The 21,169-nt window shown below is 41.8% G+C and overlaps 2 protein-coding genes across 2 annotated transcripts in view; one reads left to right on the forward strand and one right to left on the reverse strand.

Annotated features, from left to right (window-relative positions):
• The window catches only part of ar (androgen receptor), a 19,145-nt gene extending 10,778 nt beyond the window's left edge, over positions 1–8,367 (forward strand). Inside the window, exons 4-6 of the mRNA XM_066659432.1 lie at positions 3,269–3,399; positions 3,820–3,971; positions 4,338–8,367. Coding sequence (XP_066515529.1) covers positions 3,269–3,399; positions 3,820–3,971; positions 4,338–4,496 — 442 coding nt within the window. The 3' untranslated portion in view covers positions 4,497–8,367. The remainder of the gene's footprint in view (positions 1–3,268; positions 3,400–3,819; positions 3,972–4,337) is intronic.
• Positions 8,368–13,182: 4,815 nt separating this feature from the next.
• ophn1 (oligophrenin 1) overlaps positions 13,183–21,169 on the reverse strand; it is a 41,587-nt gene continuing 33,600 nt past the window's right edge. The window contains exons 23-24 of the mRNA XM_066659442.1: positions 16,387–16,427; positions 13,183–15,466 (exon numbers count right to left, since the gene is read on the reverse strand). Coding sequence (XP_066515539.1) covers positions 16,388–16,427 — 40 coding nt within the window. The 3' untranslated portion in view covers positions 13,183–15,466; position 16,387. The remainder of the gene's footprint in view (positions 15,467–16,386; positions 16,428–21,169) is intronic.

Raw genomic sequence — 21,169 nt, forward strand, 5'->3', positions numbered from 1 at the left:
CAGGATTCGTAAATTTGTGTGAATTACAATGGGCAGTCGTAAAACATGTGCTGTTTATCTTTGAGGGGTTTTATGTGAATTTATGGCAACCCAGTGTGAAAAATCATAAAACATCCACTAATTCTAAACATTAACACTCACCTAGTCTCTCTCTCTCTCTCTCTCTCTCTCTCTCTCTCTCTCTCTCACTCACACTCTCTCGCGCTCTCTCTCTCACACACACACACACACACCTGTGAACAGCTGGCTATGAGCCACTTGCTGCACATCTCCTGAGGTTGCCTTTCATCTCTTACTAATACAGCAGCATATGTGTTGTTTTGCTGGAGGTGTGCTAATCCTAAACCAGCAGTGCTAACGAAGGTCCCCAGCTGTGTGCAGATGTGGGCGTCCCCCGGCAGAGTGTGGGCACTGCAGTCCCAATACAAATCACCAGTGATCCACATATTAAAAATACTCAGCGGGATACATGTCACAGAACAGATCTGGCAACCCACTTCTATCAGAGACAAGACAGAGTGTGGTAGCTGTGGCAAACTGAGCGTGAGCAAGGCGCAGCCCGAGCCTTGACCTCCGGCGACATGTGGCCCCGCTCTGGTGTGTGTGTGGCCTTCATGTGGCGAGGGGTCCACGCCATTGTCGTCAATCCATGTGGAAAGGGGGGCTGCGGACAGGATTGGGGCCAGGATCATTATCCAGTCCGAGGTGGACGGCGATGGCAATAAAACGCAAGCTCAGGACTTTGTATTTTATGGCGGTCCAGACCCTGTGGAGCTGTTTTTGTTCCGTCTCTTGAAGCACTATGATTTATGCGAAAGTGGATTGGTTAAAGGGGCTCAGTGTGGCTTTTACAGTTACTGTGCATCCGCTCGAAAGTGGTGGGTAGATCTGTGATCCACTTCTTCCTTCAGAACTGCAGACAGGACTCTTAGTGGGGCTCATAAAAGTGCAGAGTATCCTACTTGTAACGTGCCGCCTGAGGAGTTCCAGCTGTGGCCCTGGGGGAAGAGTTTTAGGATCCTGAGCTGCAGGAGGAATGAGTGGAGGGACTTCTTTATCCTGTGTTTGGGAGAGAAGGGAGGAAGGGACATAGTGAAGGGGACGTAGTGGGGGCTGGAATATGGACAGTCGTGGGATAGTGTGGTTTAAATCAGGGGCGTTTCTAGACTACGTTTTGTACGCAGAACTGAGAGGGGCACTAAAGTGGGTGTAACCCTGCCATGGACGAGAAATGAAGAGCAAACGATCAGTAAAAAAGAATTTTAATTGCGTTTGGTCTGTTTAAGTGCACATTCAAATTTGATCTTAATAGTTTACTTTTATCTACAGAAAACATGCATAATGAGATTGAAATGCATATTACGTAAACTCAAGTATCAGCTAGACAAGTGGGAAAATGGACATTCTCATTTTCCGACATCACTCAAATGCCACATAACTGCTCAAGTCCTATATATATATATATATTTCATTTATTAAACTTGTATATTATACACATTCATTACACACAGACTGATATATTTCAAGTGTTTATTTCTTTAAATGTTGCCCTGTGAAGAACTGGCGTCCCCTCCAGGGTGTATTCCCGCCTTGCGCCCGATGATTCCAGGTAGGCTCTGGACCCCCCACGACCCTAAATTGGATAAGCGGTTACAGATAATGGATGGATTTCTTTAAATTTGATGATTATAACTGACAACTAATGAAAACCCCAAATACAGTGTCTAAGAAAATTAGAATATTACTTAAGACCAATGCAACTAAGGATTTTTTGAAACGCTGGCCAACTGAGAAATATGAACATGAAAAGCAATGCAACAAGGCGTGGAGTTGATCAGTCTGTGGAACTGCTCAGGTGTTATATGAGAGCCCAGGTTGCTCTGATAGTGGCCTTCAGCTCTTCTGCATTGTTGGGTCTGGAGTATTACATCTCCCTCTTTACAATACCCCCTAGATTTTCTATGGGGATAAGGTCAGGTGAGTTTGCTGGCCAATTAAGAACAGGGAGTATACCATGGTCCTTAAACCAGGCACTGGTAGCTTTGGCACTGTGTGCAGGTGCAAAGTCCTGTTGTAAAATGAAATCTGCATTTCCATAAAGTTGGTCAGCAGCAGGAAGCATGAAGTGCTCTAAAACTTCCTGGTAGATGGCTGCATTGACCTTGGACTTCAGAAAACACAGTGGACCAACACCAGCAGATGACATGGCACCCCAAACCATCACTGACTGTGGAAACTTTACACTGGACCTCAAACAACGTGGATTCTGTGCCTTTCCTCTCCTCCTTCAGACTCTGGGACCTTGATTTCCAAAGGAAATGCAAAATTTACTTTGATCAGAGAAAGTAACTGTGGACCACTCAGCAGCAGTCCAGTTCTTTTTGGAAGCGAGATGCTTCTGACTCTGTCTCTTGTTCAAGAGTGGCTTGACACAAGGAATGCGACGCTGAAACCCATGTCTTACATACATCTGTGTGGTGGTGGTTCTTGAAGCACTGACTCCAGCTGCAGTCCAGTCTTTGTGAATCTCCAACACATTTTTGAATGGGTTGTGTTTCACAATCCTCTCCAGGGTGCGGTTATCCCTATTGACTGTACAGTTTTTCTACCACATCTTTTCCTTCTTTTCGTCTCTCTATTAATGAGCTTGGACACAGAGCTCTGTGAACAGCAGCCTTTAGCAATGACCTTTTGTGTCTTGCCCTGATTGTGTAAGGCGTCAATGGTCATCTTTCTTCATAGGCATGGTTTCCTTTTTGTTGTTGTTTGGTCAAGTTCATAAAAACACAAAGGCAATTAAAATAAAAAATCAAAATCAAATAAAAAAAAAAGTTTCTGTCATATAAACAGTAATACACTACATACAACTAGTAGTGTAATGCTTTAATGACAAATCCTTCTGCGAAAAAAAGAAGATAAAATGAATAACAATTTCTTTAGTGTTCATTTGTCCTTCATTTCTCCTTCATGGCAGAGTAATGTCTACGTTACTGTTAAATTACTTAATCTATTTAATGTTTAACAGGCTTTTTACAGCAGACACAACTGTGCCCCTTCGTCAGACTGGAGAACAGAGGGTTCCAGCAGTGCCCCTAAACTGTGTGTGCCTCAGTACGTAGCTTAGAAAGGGCCCCTGGTGCAGGACACGCATCAGAGAAGGCAGGGGATAAAGTTGATGGGTTTGGGATGCTCTCCATTCTGCTATGATGCTAATAACCTGTTGTTATTATGTGTGTGTTTGTTTGTTTGTGTGTGTCCTCTTTCTCAGCCGGAGGATGCACATCTCCAACATGTACGAACACTGTGTGCAGATGAAGCACCTGTCCCAGGAGTTCGTGATGCTGCAGGTGACGCAGGAGGAGTTCCTCTGTATGAAGGCCCTACTCCTCTTTAGCATCAGTGAGTCTGCATCTCCTCCATAGCCTCAGGCCCATGCCCACTGCACCTCTCAAAAACCCAAATCAGATCCTGAGCTCTTGTTGCCTCTCAGTGATTCTCAGTCACTCTTTGTCAATTCAATTCAATTCAATTAAAAAAAGATTTATTGGCATGACAATTTAGTTACGATGCCACTGTCAAAGCCTGAGTCAACATTTTAAAAATGTTTAAGAGGAAAGTAAACATTTACTAAGTTGAACATATTAAGAGATCTTGGTAAAATATGGAAGAAATAACAATTAAACAATAGTTACACTGCACTGGAGTTGAAAAAAGAGGGAGTAGAAGGATTGTAGATTTATTCTCTCTCTCTCTCTCTCTCTCTCTCTCTCTCACCCACTAACTCATGCTCTCTCGCTCTCTTTCTCTTTTTCTCTCCAGTTCCTGTAGAAGGTCTGAAGAGTCAGAAGTTGTTTGATGACCTGCGTATGACGTACATTAATGAACTGGATCGTCTGATTAATTACGGGAGGAAGAATAACTGCGCTCAGCGCTTTTACCAATTAACACGACTCATGGACTCACTGCAGCCAGTCAGTAAACCCCCCCCCCCACACACACACACACACACATTGTCTCTCCATGGTTTAAAGGGGACACCCTAACACATATTCACCTTAAAATGTAATTATTTACACTATGAGGACATGATTTTTGTCCCCATAAGGACATCTAGTCTGTACAGATCCTTGTCCCCACAATGTGATAAATATTTAGACCAAACACACAAACATATATTTGTGAAGGTGGAAAATGCAATATTAGGATTCATGAAGGTCTTTCTCTCTCTCTCTCTCTCTGTCTCTCTCTCTCTCTCTCTCTCTCTCTCTCTCTCTCTCTCTCTCTCTCTCTCTCTCTCTCTCTCTCTCTCTATCTATCTATCTATCTATCTATCTTAGATTGTGAGGAAGCTCCACCAGTTCACCTTTGACCTATTTGTCCAGGCACAGTCTCTGCCCACTAAGGTCAGCTTCCCGGAGATGATTGCCGAGATCGTCTCGGTCCAAGTACCAAAGATCCTTGCGGGCCTTGCCAAGCCAATCCTGTTCCACAAGTAAAGCTCAATGCTCATCCGGTGCCAGAAAATCCACAAAACCAATCCTGCTGCTCTTCTAGTAACAGGTCCTGGAATTACACAGAGCCAGTCATTTTCCCAAGTAACGTTGATCCGGTTCCACATATTACACAGACCCAATCCTGTTCCACAAGATATGACAACTCAGCTCCATATCTCACACAGAACCAATCCTCCATAACAGATGCCTGGTCCAGTTCCACATCTATAACCAATCTGAACCCACAGCTTACAAAAAGCCAGTCCTGTCCTGCATGTAACACTGATCCGGTTCTACAGCTTACACAGAACCACAAACTACAAAGAGCCCATACTCTTTGACAACAAACACGACAAAGGTGTCAGCAAACAGTTCCACAAGCCACGCCCACATTGACCACACCCTCTTTGGACCCTGCCTAGTCCACAAGGGATCCAGTTCCATATGTGACAATAAAGCAGGTCCACAAATGACATCAAGACCCGCCTCCCTCAGACTAAGTGACCACACCTACTCTAGCCACGCCCATGTTGGTGAAACCCACATTGGCTGTGTGCATTCTGGACCCTGCCTGACCCGGGTGAATCCACCTTGTTCCACCTTGGGCCACAGGAGTTTTCTCTGGAGGTTTCGCAGTGAGACTTAAAGATCCTCATTTATACTTTAATTTTCTTTCTCTCTCTGTATCTCTCTCGCTCACTCGCTCGCTCTCTGTCCTTCACACCCGTCTTCTTTTCTTCTCTTTTTGAAAAATGTCTCTGAAATCTGCGGAGGACCATTACATCATTACACCAGTCTATCTTCAGCTCCGGGATAATTTCAGATCATTTTCTCACGCTGATAGTGTCTCTCTCTCCCTCACTCTCTCCGTCGTCTCAGCCGCACCTTCTCTCTCTCTCCCTCTCTCTATTTCTTTCTCTCTTTCTGGTTTTTTTTCCCCCTCTAGCAGCATTTATTCCTGAAGAGCCTGAAGAGCTACATCATGTTACCTGGAAAGAAAAGCTGCAGCCCTGAAAGAGACAGAATGTGCACTAGAAGTTTCCCTTAAAGACAAAATAAAAGCACTGCTATGTTTACGCAGTTTATTATGTATAGTTTAATATTTAACTCTATGCATTTCTGTCGGCTTGGAAACGTTCAGCTCAAAGACTGCTTTTAATTAAAAAAATGTTAAATAAAAATAAAGAAATAACAGATCAAAGCTATAGCTCCAAAACTACTCGCTAACCAAAACAACGACAATCAGCTCGTCTTTATAACGACGTCAATATGAGCGTCAACACTCATCCACTTCTGCATCTCATACCATGGTCTTTAAGTCCAGCGTTACACACACACACACACTTTCTGAAATAATTCAATTAACGTTAAAACACAAAGGTACTAACACATTTCAAACATGAATTCACCCCTCAACAGAGAGTATGGAGAGTATTTCCAGCCCTATACCCTACCACACTATACTGTACTGTATTGTACTATTGTGTACTAATAGTATACTACACTAGAACTCAAGCAGTAAAAACAGCACTCTGTTCGAGGGAATCCCTCCCCACCACTTCACCCATATTCAGGCTTGTCAATATAAAAGTTCTTGTACAAATTAAGCCTAAAACAGTGTAATGCACTAAAACATTGTGCCCATTCACAAGGAAGATTGGCAATGCCAAAGTTCATTTTGAAAATTCGTACCTGAAATTAGACCACCCCATCCCCCACTACACACACCCAAGTATTCAAATATTTGCTGATTATTATGGCCAAAGCTCTGAAGCCCTAAAATGACATTCAGGACCACCCTAGTACTAACAATGTGGAATAGTACTGAACCAGATTGTGTAGTAATTATGGTTCTGTAACCGTTCACTATAGTATTTTGGGTAATATCCAACACATATATACAGTATAGTACTAAATGCTACCTAGTTGTATAGTGTGGTGTGGTATATAGTGTCCTTTACAAACGGTCAGTACTGGACACTGTGCTGGAATAACAGAGCAGCATCTAATGCTGTGGTTTATCTGTGGAAAGATTGCTACTGATTTATGCTTATGTTTTACACCCCGATTAAGTGACACCTCTATCTGTAAACTTAAAAAAAGAATACTGCAAATTTTGGACACATTTTTGTGAACATTAATAAATAACTGATTATTAAACACAGCACACATGCATATCTATTTATGATGAATGTTAGACCACATTTGATCAAATTTCCCCTACAGTCCATGAATTTAATGACAAATCATACATTTTTATACATTAATCAGAGAACAACAACAAACCATGGGTGTTAATCTGGGGTCCTAAACCTCTGCATAATTCAGTAGGGGTTAAAGCTAAAGGAGCTGTTGGGGGTAATGACTGTTGAAAGGTGAATGTTTTCTATTCAGATGTGAAATATTTACACACATTTCTGTTTAAATCAGTCGATAAAGGGCCCATACTCTACATGTTTATTGTCTCAGCACCACTTTTTAACATTCATCCTGACTTTTTTATCCTTTAGAACTAATCAAAATGTTACTGTGCCTTTAAGACTGGAATGTGTAAATAAGCTCTATTTTGGTTGGCTGCCTATGGTGCCTCATTCAAAAAACAGTCAGAAACATTTCTTGTAACTTCAGGATTAAAGGGGTGGGGCTAATCCGTTGAATTATGACATAACAAAAATTTAATTGGACATTTGTGCAGCCATTTCCATATATGGCCTGGACAGGAAATGGCACATTTTACTATGAGCTTTTCCAAGATATGGGCCCTTTAAATGTACTCATTTAATTCATTCTTTAAACTCATAACTGGCGGCTATTTGTAAATAAAGACGTAAACAGTTGTTGTGAGAAAAGTGCAAATTGTTCGACTCATATCATTCGTTTTTGCTGCTTATGATAAAATAAAATAATGAAATAAAATTACATAAACAAAAACTCCTTTTGCATGAAAAACTTTTACCGTTTTGCTCGTTAGTCGTTTTTACACTTTTTCAAAATAAAAGCCTGTATACGTTTAGACTTTTTGTAGCAGAAACTTCTTGCACTTCGATGTGAATCTTCCAGACAAACGCTCACCGCTTTAGCCTTTTCTTCGTAGGCGGAGTTTTGGGGATTTAAAAAAAAAAGAGAAACAGTTGCACTGCGTCCCCTGCTGGAAATGTCCTATCGGGTGTAAAGTTAGAAAATAGAAGAAATGAAATAGAAAAGACTCAAATAAACTGTTCAAACTGTTCAAACTTAACCAGAAATCATTGGCAGTGAAATCAGAGACAGAAAACAAAGCAGTTGAATAAGGACATTTCTTCGAAACAACTTTACTTTTAAGGTTTAAATGTTAAATTTGCCTTTCAATGTTGCTTTTTCCTGCATCAGCTTGTCTTAACCCTCAAATTTCACTATGCTAATGTTTAGTGATTGGCAAAAACGACAAAATAACAGCTAACAGTCGATACAAAAAGCTAACTACAGTTACCAGCCAAAATAACAATAACAGCTAGCTGTGGTTAGCTAATGTTAAAAAGGTAATATCTGTTGTTTGTTTAAAGTCAAATATTCAAAGATGGCTTTGGTTTAAAGCAAAAAACTAAGCGCAGTACAAGATGTCGAACAAACATAAAATCAGTGTAAATATTTAATGTTTCAATCTCAGACTCCGTCCATGTGTTTTTCTCCTCGTCGCCGTGGTAACTGTCCTCCTGTTCTCCTTTTACTGCAAGTGCCATCATTTCTGCACAAGCAATAAATAAAAATGCTTTCTTGTTTGTTTTGTTTTAAAGGAAATAAAGGGAGTTAAAAACCTCAAAGTTTTTCAGAAATAAACCAGCGCCGCGGGAAAGCAGAACCATGGTCAATAAGCTAAAGCTAACACTGACTCTAGACTGGAATTGGTTTTGTTTTGTTTTTTTTGGGGGGGGGGGTGGTTGGGGGGCGGTGGGGCTAATCATTGAGACTCGTGAATTTAAAAGATGATCGAAAAATTGTAATGATTTTACACAGTTATCTATAAACAGTTTTTTTTTCCTTTCGTGGTGGTGGTGGGGGGTAAATTTATTATCAGCCTGGTCTGATTTAATGTACGTATAATCATAATTCAAATTTCAAACATTCTCTTTTGTCATTTTATGGGAACTATTAATGATAATTTTCTTTTTTATTAAAAAATAATCTAAAAATGAATTATTAATATGCTATGTTTACGATGGATAACACTGAAATCACAATGTTCACTAATCTTTATATAATCCAAACCAAAACTCACACATACTTTTGGATACTATCTAGAACAGAAATAATTAATCACATGCTTTTGCAGCACCTTTTACTGATGGAGCTCATATTGAAGGCAGCGATCAATACATTCTTCTCACTTACCATTTTCAAACTATTTAAACTTTACGTTATCTTTAGTTGAACAAAACGACAGTTGTCATTTTAATACTACAAAACAGTCACCATAAAATGACAAAAGAGCAGAGGCTTTTTGAGTTATAAATTACAACTATACGTTACAAAAAACATTTTAAAACTTATTTGTACACGTAAGAAAATGTGTACCAAATATAGCTCATGTTTTCTACCCAGCATGAAATATCAGCCTTAACTCTAATGCTAAGCCAGATTCTTAACGCTGTGTCCGAACAGCAGGTAAACGATCGTGTGCCTACGTGAACACCAGAGCGCTTCTGTAGTTTTCCGTACAACTCTTTCAGCCAGCCGCGAGAGTCAGTGTGAAATCAAAGCGCCATTTTGTGATGGACACGACAGGATAAGCTTCACCTTCTTAGTATTAGGAAAGTAATGAAAGTATTAGGAAATGTGTTTCTCTTATGATTGTCGTCCAAAAGACGTATTTTTTATGTTAAAAATTAGGAACACTTTTTTTTTTAATTCTCCTGCATTTGGGAGGTACGAGGTTTTGTTTGCAGCTGTCCCAGTTTGAAAGCACACCACTGCCTCAGTGGAGCTAAGTTTGATTGTGTGGATTCTGACGCTGCGTCCTCCACGTCTTTAGGCACCGAGCGTATTGGGACGCATCAGAAATCTGTGTGAAACTCAGCAGAACTCAGACTCTCCTTCTGCCTCCTTTTCCCGTTTGACTGGATAATGGCCAGGGCCTGATGTATGTAGATTGCCCCCCTTCTCTCTCTCTCTCTCTCTCTCTGCTCGTTTGTGCCGCTTTCGCTCGCTGACAGCTTGAATGTGCCGAGCGGAGAAGAAGAGAAGGAAGGAAAGAAAGAGGAATGAGGGGATGGGGGAGTTGTCAGAGGAAGACTTTTCTCTGTGTTTGACAGTCTCTCTCTCTCTCTCTCTCTCTCTCTCTTTCTCTTTCTCTGCTCTTTAAGATTTTAGCGTCAGGCCGAGAGCGCTCATTACAGATTGCTAGAAACTTTTTATTTATCTCTTTTGTTTTTAGCCACCAGCGAAAAAAGCCCTGAATAAATAAAAAACATTTCTCTTTCTCTCGCTCGTTCTCCTCAGAACAATGCTAATGTTGTTAGCATGCTAATTATTTAAACCAGACTAAAATATAAATAAATGGTGGAATGTTTTGAGAAAGAGTTTTGCTTCATATTTGATCAGATTTGAGGACAAAAAGTTTGTAAAAATCCTCTTTACGCCAAGGTAGCGCCACCTAACGGCAAAGATTAATAAAGAGCTTCGCCAGCAGCCTTGTGTGCCGCTTCCGCTAGGCTAATGTAGTGTCTATGTAGTGCCTGAGCTTCTTTGTGGTTTTCCGCTGCTTTCTGCTCTTCGATTCATTGCCTTAATAAAAAACAGAATCAAAGATGTTTGATCTCAGCTATTAGCTCTCGTTGATGAGTTTCAGTTTTATAAAAATAAAGGTTTTTAGCTTTTATGTGACTGTCTTTTTGTCCTTATTGTGCATTTTCTGCCAAAAACGCAAAGGTTAAAGGAGAACTCTGCATGATTTTAGTTTGCAGAGAAACTTGTTCTTTGTTAACAGTGGTGGTGAATGGAACAAACCGTCAATAATATATATATATAATTTAAAAAATATTCGTTTATTCTGAGCTCCATGAATCTGAAGAGTTTTATATGATGTGATGACAATGATGGGAACAATGGGAAACATCCGTTTTTAAGTTTTTAAGGGGCTACATTTTCACCTTTAGATTTCTACAATTAATACATTTTTTAAAATATAGGTTTTCTGGAAAAAAAAATCAGTAGTTTTTACTTGAATGCACTTCTGTATCATAAATGATCATTAGACCAAAAATTTCCATGTAATAACTTGCCCTGAGGAAACTTATAAAAGCATGAATCTGCTCTGATATCTGGTTCCATTCACCACCACTGTGGAATTGGTAAAGATGGGCAGAATTCCTCTTTAAAATCTGCATGTTAGAATTAAACTTTTTTAAAACAAACAAAAACAGGAAAACAGCAATAATCAGTACAAACAAACAAACAAACAAACAAACCATCCGTATTTAGTCTCAGATTCAGATTTCTGAGCCTTTCTCTCAGCCCACGATTCTAAAGAAACCAGACGTTCTCATTAAATGGTGGTTTAATCAATAGGGAAGGGTTAAATAATGACGACATGATTGTTTTTTCTCTTTTTCTCTGGTGTTTTCTGCACTTATTTTACTTTAGTAAAGTGCTGTTGTTTACCTGATTTTAAGTGCTTTTAAAAATTAAAGCTTGATTAAATCCTCGAAAAAAAGCTAATTGATCTGAAATTGGCATATAAACAAAACAAAGCTAAAAGTCAGAATAGTTAAAAATTGATTGTAAAAGTGAAATCGAGGGTATGCAAACAAGCCATGAATTTATGATAAAATTTGTTTGTTTTGTTTTGGTTGTTGTTGATGTAAAACGTAAATACTGCATAACTTGGCACAACTTTGCGTAAGATTAATCACTATTTGATCCCCTTTTTTAAAGAGAATATCCTGCTATTGGCTGTTAAAAATACTGATACATTTTTAAAAAAAAGTATTTCTTAGCAAAGGCTTTTTTTATTATCATTAATTTTTAATTCATTTTGTTTTTTGAGTCCTGGTTTGTTGTGTGTATAAACTGTAAGTTTATAGCCTTTTTTAACAGCACTTTTTTGCAGAATGTTTGGCTTTATTATTATTAAAATTATTATAATGATGAAATAAAAAAATGAATAATGTAACCCTGATAAATTCCTGTTTGTAAATTTGACAATCCATTTCATCCAGAAAAGTCACATGTGAAATGGACATAGCTTTCTGTACATTTTTGCTCTTTTTTTTTCATACTTATTAAAATAAAAAATAAAAAAAATCATCTTTGTGCTTTTTGTGATAATTTTCTTCTGTGAAGTAAAAAAGACTGTAATTAAATTCTGGGGAAAAAGAAAACATAATAAAAGTCTCAGCTCAAAAAAACAAAGGTCAATTAGAAAAGTTCAATATTCTCCTCTGCCGTTTTTGAAGTTGTGTTTATTCAAAGGTTTATGACTCTGATCCGTTCATTATTTCTTTCTAAAAGAAGAGACACAAACTCATAATTACTGTGAACTTTAATTTCTGGCGGATTTATCTGAGACACCGTACGTAATAATCCAATAAATCTCTCTCCCTCATCAACAAAGGTTAAATATTGTGATTTTTTAACCATCTGAGATCTAGCCACTGGATTTTTTTATTCATAAAAAATATAACTACAATTAAAGTACCACGTCTCCAGTCACATCAATCACACACATGATGTGGAAGTCTGTGATGTATGGGCCAAAAGAAATGCTCCATCAGTTCAACTGCATTATGCTGCCTCCAGTATGGCCACTGTGTGTGTCATCTCTATTTTACAACATAGAGCTGCTGCATATATAATTATAATAGAGTGGCATTACATTTTATATTAGAAGGGTATAATCCTCTGGAGTGAGGGAGCTTCTCTGGGATGAGTTGGAGTGGTGTCATCAACACCAGCTGCTGATCTCAGAGGATTTTGTGAAGGCAGTATGCCATACAATCCTCACAGCAATGTTTCAGTGTAAAGCCTTTTCAGAAGATTAGAAGAACACACTCCAGATTAATGCCCAAGATGTCTTGGTAAAATTACGAGTTTTTATGTAATTTAAAACTTGAGTGAAATATGGACAGCATTGTGGCACAGCAGGTAGTGGCACTGTCACACACAGGTTGTGGGTTTGACCGGGTGACTGTCTGTGAGGAGTGTGGTGTGTTCTCCCTGTGTCTGCGTGGGTTTCCTCCGGGTGACTGTCTGTGAGGAGTGTGGTGTGTTCTCCCTGTGTCTGCGTGGGTTTCCTCCGGGTGACTGTCTGTGAGGAGTGTGGTGTGTTCTCTCTGTGTCTGCGTGGGTTTCGTCCAAAAACACGTTGGTAGGTGGATTGGTGACTCAAAAGTGTCTGTAGGTGTGTGTGTGTGTGAGTGTGTGTCGTCCTGTAATGGACTGGTGCCCACTCCAGGGTGTGTTCCTGCTTTGCGCCCAGTGATTCCAGGTAGGCTCCAGACCCACCACGACCCTGAACTGGATAAGGGTTACAGACAATGAATGAATGAATGGGTGAAATATGAGCATATAATTAGAGATTAATTTGAATATATTTTTTAAATATATAAAAAAAAAATTGGATGGAAAACAAAGTTTTTTTTAACTAAAAGCAAGAATAAAAACACCAGACAAACCTTTCAAAATAAAAGTTGCATTTCTCTTGTGGTACATTCAAAGAAAACACAAAGCTTTAATGTTACAAAGCAAAACACAACAACACAGAAGGGATCATTTTTTTACAAAAATAAATGGGAAATACAGCTACAGCAAGGGGTTTGAAGTTAGTAATGAGAATTTAAACATTTAAGGGTAAAAATTTTAATAAATAAAATGTTTCCAGGACGAAGGATTTTCACATACTTTAGCTTCACATTGACCAAAGCATCAACACCGTTTATTAAAGCAGATGCAGTTTTATTGAAATTAAACCCAAAAAAAAGCTAAATAAAATCCCCAGAATTTCCTTGTGTGCGAAATGCACTGGATGGGGTGGGGAAAAGTGGTGGTGAAGAGAACCAGGCGTCTCCAAATTTCCAACACACACCCAGCATTTAGTTCCCTCTCCACCTCCATCGTCAACCGAGACTCTATGGAGTGATGATGATGACTATGATGAAGAGTAGTGTGTGTCCCTCATAGTGTCCTCTATGTTCCCCACCACCAGGAATGCATTTAAACACCACCACCACCTTCTCCAAAAACTGTGATCAGACATAAGGCATGTGTCCCCCCACCACTTTTAGAGGAGAACGTCTGGTTCCGTTCAGCTCCACTGTCCCCAAAATTTACTGTCTTCACTATCTGTGAGGAGCTTTTAGAGAAGGACGCCTGGTTCCATTCACACAACACTGTCCACTGTCTTCTACCGTTTACTGTCCTGTGAGGAGCTTTTAGAGGAAGACGCATCGTTTCATTCACCACCAGGAAGCAAAATAAACGTGATTCCATTCATTCAAGTGAAACCCAGGGCTTCATTAGAGTTTACACCTGTTTCAGGAGTGCAGGTGCTTTCTGAGCCCAAACGTATGTAGACAGTTTTTCATAACTAGTGGATTTAGCTACATTAAGTTAAGGTGCACCCACTTTTTAGCTTTCATAATGACCAAGTGTCCGCTGGAGGGGGTAAAGCATCCACCAGGACAAGGCTGTGAAGAAGCCATCATTCTCTGCTGTGATGGATCTCCACGTAGATCAGCTGGGAATAGTGTTTTGTGAGCAGCACCTGCTTCTTGTTACCAGTGCTCTTATTCATGCCATCAAATTCTCACAGCCATGGTCAGACATCTAGTGTAAAACCTTCCCAGAAGAGCAGACACTGCTCCTGCAGAGAAGGGGAAGACAGGCAGGGTGTCTGAAAACTTCTGGCTACAGAGAAAGTGGCCAGATTTGCATAAGTGTCTAAGTAGGTCGGGGGGTAGGGAGGGGGGGTGGGGCTAGTGTCCAAAGTGAACCTGACTCAGATTTTCCATTCTCGTAGAGTGAGAAAGTGCTGGCGTCCATTTATTGAGTCTTGGACTTGACCATACACACACTAAGAAACAAACACACACACACACACACACAGAATTTCCCTATAGAGTTCGCTCAGGCACAAAGGCTGCCAAACCCGCTTAGTGTTTGCATCAGACGAGGGGGATAGGGAGGGCCTGGAGAGTGGACACTTATAGTAGGTGGTCCTCGGTCTATGGTCCAAATGTCTGTTCGCAATTTCAGCCTCAAATTCAATCGGTAACACTATACAAACACTGTTCTTTCCAAACAGTAGCAACAGTATGCTCAGCGGGTCTCCCACTGAGACACAGGTGGCTGAGTTTAACACTGGGACAGCAGTGAGCAAAAGACTAACCTAAGATTATTTTTATTGAAATATATTTTACTTTTCAGTAAGAGTGGTGCTTGTGTAAAATTCTATAATCTATATTTACGATAGACATAAACACTGTACAAGAATTTATGCTTGAAAAAGTAGTAACTGGATGATACCCTCAAATAATACTGGACTGTCAGGAGGAAAGATCTGGAAAGGGTTAAACCAACACCATCACTCTCACTAGAACAATGGGGTTTGGTTTTATTCTGATATTAGGGGCTCTGTTTGTGTGTTTGATTTCGAGCAAGAAAACTCTTAATGATCAGATAAACAGCTTTTTAAATCTCATTTTTCTCCTGACACATTTGATATGTTGTTGTATTGCATTTTAAACAAGCACAATGTTTACTGATAAGAAAAAAAGATTTCAAATAATGATAAATTGTCTAAGACTTTGGCACAGTGCTGTAAGCCCAGGAAAACACCTCTGGAAACTTATATCACAGGGTGGTCCGTGGTGAGACTGACTGGGTGGACTAAGACCTTTCAGATGGATAGAGGAAAGATGGGTTCAGGACCAGGTAACAACATTGAAGCAACAAAGATGATGACGACGACGATGACGATGACATGCGTTCCTATCAGAGACCTGAGAGAAAACAAGAACAAACAACATGACATCAGTTCAGAAACACTGACCACACCATTTTCGTTTACAGACTGTAGTGTCGTAATATGTTGTTCTGCACAAGGGCATATGAGTGAGTTTGATATTTTATGTGTTTGTGTGTGTGTGCGGGGGTGGGGGGGCGGGTGGGGTGCTGGTGGATATTAGACAAAGCCCACCCTATACCCAAAATATTAGCTAGCTATAAGCTGATTCCAATAAGCTAGCGAGCTATAAGCTGCCAAAACGCATTAACCTCAATGGCGCACTTTCAAAATAAAAGCATATTTTTTCTCTCTCTGGTGTAATTTTTTTTTTTTTTTTTTTTTGGAGGGGACAAATGCATCTGTTTCTAATTTTGTGGGAGACACATCTCTCACATTCCCCCGCAGTTCCTGCGCCAATTGTTTTCATACTTGTTTACCCCCACTTTCCCCCTGTTCTCCTACACAGAGCAGGTATGATTTGCAATGACACTGATGTGGTGGTGTGTTAGTGTGTGTTGTGCTGGGGGTGGATCAGACACAGCAGTGCTACTGTAGTATTTATATAGTAGTCCACCATAATAGTCCACCAACCAAATCCAACACCCAGACAACAGCATTCTGTGGGCAGCGTCCTATGGAAAGTGCCCACAGGACACTGTCCCACAAAGTGGATAGTGAGTGGACACAGGCTTTACAAACTCCAGCAGCACTGCTGTGTCTGATCCACTTGTACCAACACAGCACACACTAACACACCACCACCACATCAGCGTCACTGCAGCGCTGAGAATGATACACCACCTAAATCACACCTGCTCTGTAGGCGTCCTGACTGTTGAGGAACATGGGAATGGGGATAACTAAGTATGCAGAACAACAGGCTGACTGGTCATGTTAATATTAAGGAGTGTGTACCTCATCTTGGAAGTTCGTTCCCAGCTGAAGCTCCGGAAGGGCTGAATGAGGAATATAATAAACAGCAGAGGTAAGTAACATTAAACATTGTGTGTGTGTGTGTGTGTGTGTGTGTGTGTGTGTGTGTGTGTGATGTAATCTGCACTGTGTCAAAGTCAAAGTAAGAGCCCACCCTTTATTTCAGTTCTTCTATTTAAGCGGTCAATTTTACATTAATGTTTTGATAATCAAGTAGTGGAGGATCCTCTGAGCCAGTGCCCTCCTGGAAACACTGGGAGTCCAGACGGGATTGGATCACATCTCTGTCTAATTCCTGTTTTATCCCTCTGTTCCGTCTCATTACGGCTGAGTCCTGCTGAAGAAAAACAGCAGCGCAGGGTCTGTGCCATCACACACTCTAGACCCTTGACATTGATTATTTATCTCTTCTTTGGAGAAGAGCCAGGATCCCTCCTGAAGCTCATATTGAAGTTAACACTGAGCAACAGACTGGACACGAGTCCCACAGCCGTCAGCCTTACTCTGATGTTTATACGCGAGCCATTACGCTGTTTTTATTATCTCTGTAGTGTCTCTTTAATATCTCTGAAGTTCCTACGTAATATTCCTGTGTCTTTTCAAAAGCTCTGAAGTGTATCGTTATTATCTCTGTAGTTCTTTGTAAATATCCCTATAAATCCTCCTAAACATCGCCAGAGTGTCTCCTTAATATCTTTCTGGTGTCTCCTTCATGTCTCTACAGATCCTCCTTTATATCTTTTATTTGTCTCCTTAATATCTCTGTAACATCTCCTTATAATCTCTGAAGGTCCACTTTAATATCTTCTTAGTGTCTCCTCAGTATCACTGTAGTTTCTCCTGGGTGACACTGAGGTCAGGTAGAGATTGTCCCCTGTGTCTCAACTTGAATTTGAGTGGAGATCTCAGTGACATCTCATGCTGGTCCGAGTCCTGTTTATCTGCAGCTGAACAAAAAACAGAGCCCCGCTGTTTCTCAACGGTGCTCATTTTTTTGGAGGATGTGGAAGACATTGTCTTGACGAGCAACATTTGAGCAGTGCAGGTCTTCTCTTCATCAGCTCGATTAAGGGGCATCACTGCGAGACGAGAGAGAAAAGCAGAGGGTCCACTGTTACAGGACCCCATTTAAGACTCTCTTATATGCGTTTAAGGCTCCAAGTGGAACGGCATTCTTTTATCTCAGGGTTTCTCCACCATCACTCATTCTCCTGGACGTCTGGAGACTTGTGATCCGAGACTTTGGCTGTTCTGAGATTTCCGCTCAGGGCTTAAACTGAGTCCAGATATTTTGTGGCTAGGGAACCACCTACGACTGGACATTAGATTCGTTTCTGCCTTAAAACAAGAAGGAACACATTCCTGCTGTTCCCTTACTGTACTCTTCACACACACACACTCACCCTATCACTCACACACTCACCCTATCACTCATACACACATACTCCTGTGGACAGTTTCACACACTCAACCTGTCACACGCTCACCTCGTTACTCACACACTCACACCTGTGGACAGTTTCACACACTAACCCAGTCACACACACACACTACCTCCTTTGGACAGTTTCACACACTAACCCAGTCACACACACACACACTCACACCTGTGGACAGTTTCACACACTAACCCAGTCACACACACGCTCACACCTGTGGACAGTTTCACACACTAACCCAGTCACACACACACACTCACACCTGTGGACAGTTTCACACACTAACCCAGTCACACACACACACACACACACTCACACCTGTGGACAGTTTCACACACTAACCCAGTCACACACACGCTCACACCTGTGGACAGTTTCACACACTAACCCAGTCACACACACGCTCACACCTGTGGACAGTTTCACACACTAACCCAGTCACACACACACACTCACACCTGTGGACAGTTTCACACACGCTCACACCTGTGGACAGTTTCACACACTAACCCAGTCACACACACACACTCACACCTGTGGACAGTTTCACACACTAACCCAGTCACACACACTCACACCTGTGGACAGTTTCACACACTAACCCAGTCGAAACACACACACACTCACATCTGTGGACAGTTTCACACACTAACCCAGTCACACACACACACACTCACACCTGTGGACAGTTTCACACACTAACCCAGTCACACACACACACACTCACACCTGTGGACAGTTTCCCACACTAACCCTGTCACACGCTCATCTAGTTACTCACACACTCACCCTGCCACTTACACCTCTGGAGAGTTTCACACACTAACCCAGTCACACACACACACACACTCACACCTTTGGACAGTTTCACACACTAACCCAGTCACACACACACTCACACCTGTGGACAGTTTCACACACTAACCCAGTCACACACACTCACACCTGTGGACAGTTTCACACACTCACCCTGCCACTTACACCTCTGGACAGTTTCACACACTCACCCTGTCACATGCTCACCTGGTTACACACACACTCACCCTGTCACACACTCACCTGGTTACATACACACTCACCCTGTCACACACTCACCTGGTTACATACACACACACCCTGTCACACACTCACCTGGTTACATACACACTCACCCTGTCACACACTCACCTGGTTACATACACACTCACCATGTCACACGCTCACCTGGTTACATACACACTCACCCTGTCACACACTCACCTGGTTACATACACACTCACCCTGTCACACACACACACTACCTCCTTTGGACAGTTTCACACACTAACCCAGTCACACACACACACACTCACACCTGTGGACAGTTTCACACACTAACCCAGTCACACACACACTCACACCTGTGGACAGTTTCACACACTAACCCAGTCACACACACACACTCACACCTGTGGACAGTTTCACACACTAACCCAGTCACACACACACACACACACACACTCACACCTGTGGACAGTTTCACACACTAACCCAGTCACACACACGCTCACACCTGTGGACAGTTTCACACACTAACCCAGTCACACACACGCTCACACCTGTGGACAGTTTCACACACTAACCCAGTCACACACACACTCACACCTGTGGACAGTTTCACACACGCTCACACCTGTGGACAGTTTCACACACTAACCCAGTCACACACACACACTCACACCTGTGGACAGTTTCACACACTAACCCAGTCACACACACTCACACCTGTGGACAGTTTCACACACTAACCCAGTCACAAACACACACACACTCACACCTGTGGACAGTTTCACACACTAACCCAGTCACACACACACACACTCACACCTGTGGACAGTTTCACACACTAACCCTGTCACACGCTCATCTAGTTACTCACACACTCACCCTGCCACTTACACCTCTGGAGAGTTTCACACACTAACCCAGTCACACACACACACACACTCACACCTTTGGACAGTTTCACACACTAACCCAGTCACACACACACTCACACCTGTGGACAGTTTCACACACTAACCCAGTCACACACACACTCACACCTGTGGACAGTTTCACACACTCACCCTGCCACTTACACCTCTGGACAGTTTCACACACTCACCCTGTCACACGCTCACCTGGTTACACACACACTCACCCTGTCACACACTCACCTGGTTACATACACACTCACCCCGTCACACACTCACCTGGTTACATACACACACACCCTGTCACACACTCACCTGGTTACATACACACTCACCATGTCACACGCTCACCTGGTTACATACACACTCACCCTGTCACACACTCACCTGGTTACATACACACTCACCCTGTCACACACTCACCTGGTTACATACACACACACCCTGTCACACACTCACCTGGTTACATACACACTCACCATGTCACACGCTCACCTGGTTACATACACACTCACCCTGTCACACACTCACCTGGTTACATACACACTCACCCTGTCACACGCTCACCTGGTTACACACACACTCACCCTGTCACTCACACAAGCACAATTGTGGACACATTCGCACATTCACCCTGTCACACGCTCACCTAGTCACTCACACACTCACGCCTCTGTGGACAGTTTCACACACTCTCCGCTCCACATCCTTTCAGACCCACTGGGACCCACTCAGGGTATTTAAGTAAGTGTGTGTGGAGTAAAGCTCCTGCTGCTGTGTTTCTCGGTGGCAGAAGCGCGGATATGTTCTTTATAAAGTTAACGTCGCTTCCAAACGCCTGGTGCTCAGCACATGTCTGTAAAAGTTTTCTCTTCTCTTCCCTCTTTTCTGGCAGCATCTTGCGATCGCCGGAATAAAATAGGAGAGATTTATCGGCTCCTGAGTAAAACCAGAGAAAAGCAGCAGCTGCTTCTTGGAATTGAGACGCAAGAATGAGACAAAGCCGGGGTTTGTCTCTAAGCTTCATTCAGACAAAACAACGGGGGTCTCCTGCTTTTATAGTGGTCTCTAATTCATTAATGTGTTCATGCAGCGGTGCAGTAAAACACAACCTTTAAAACATAAAGCATATAAAACTCTCTCCGGGCTTCAGCAGCTTTGATGGAAAGCTTTAAGAGGTCTTAAGACCACGCACAGCTGGACACGCAATGAACAGGATTAGGAATCTCTCTTCTGACCGCGGGTGGCTAATATGACCCTGCAGAACCGTTCCAAATATTCATACACACATTTCAGAACTGGGGACTGGATGAATTGTAACTTCATGGGAACCTTTCATGCCAGGGACCTGGCGTTTCCGAACCTCCCACGAGTTTCCAGCAGACCTTACAC

The sequence above is a fragment of the Hoplias malabaricus genome, chromosome 2 (assembly GCF_029633855.1).
Source record: "Hoplias malabaricus isolate fHopMal1 chromosome 2, fHopMal1.hap1, whole genome shotgun sequence".
NCBI lineage: Eukaryota > Metazoa > Chordata > Actinopteri > Characiformes > Erythrinidae > Hoplias > Hoplias malabaricus.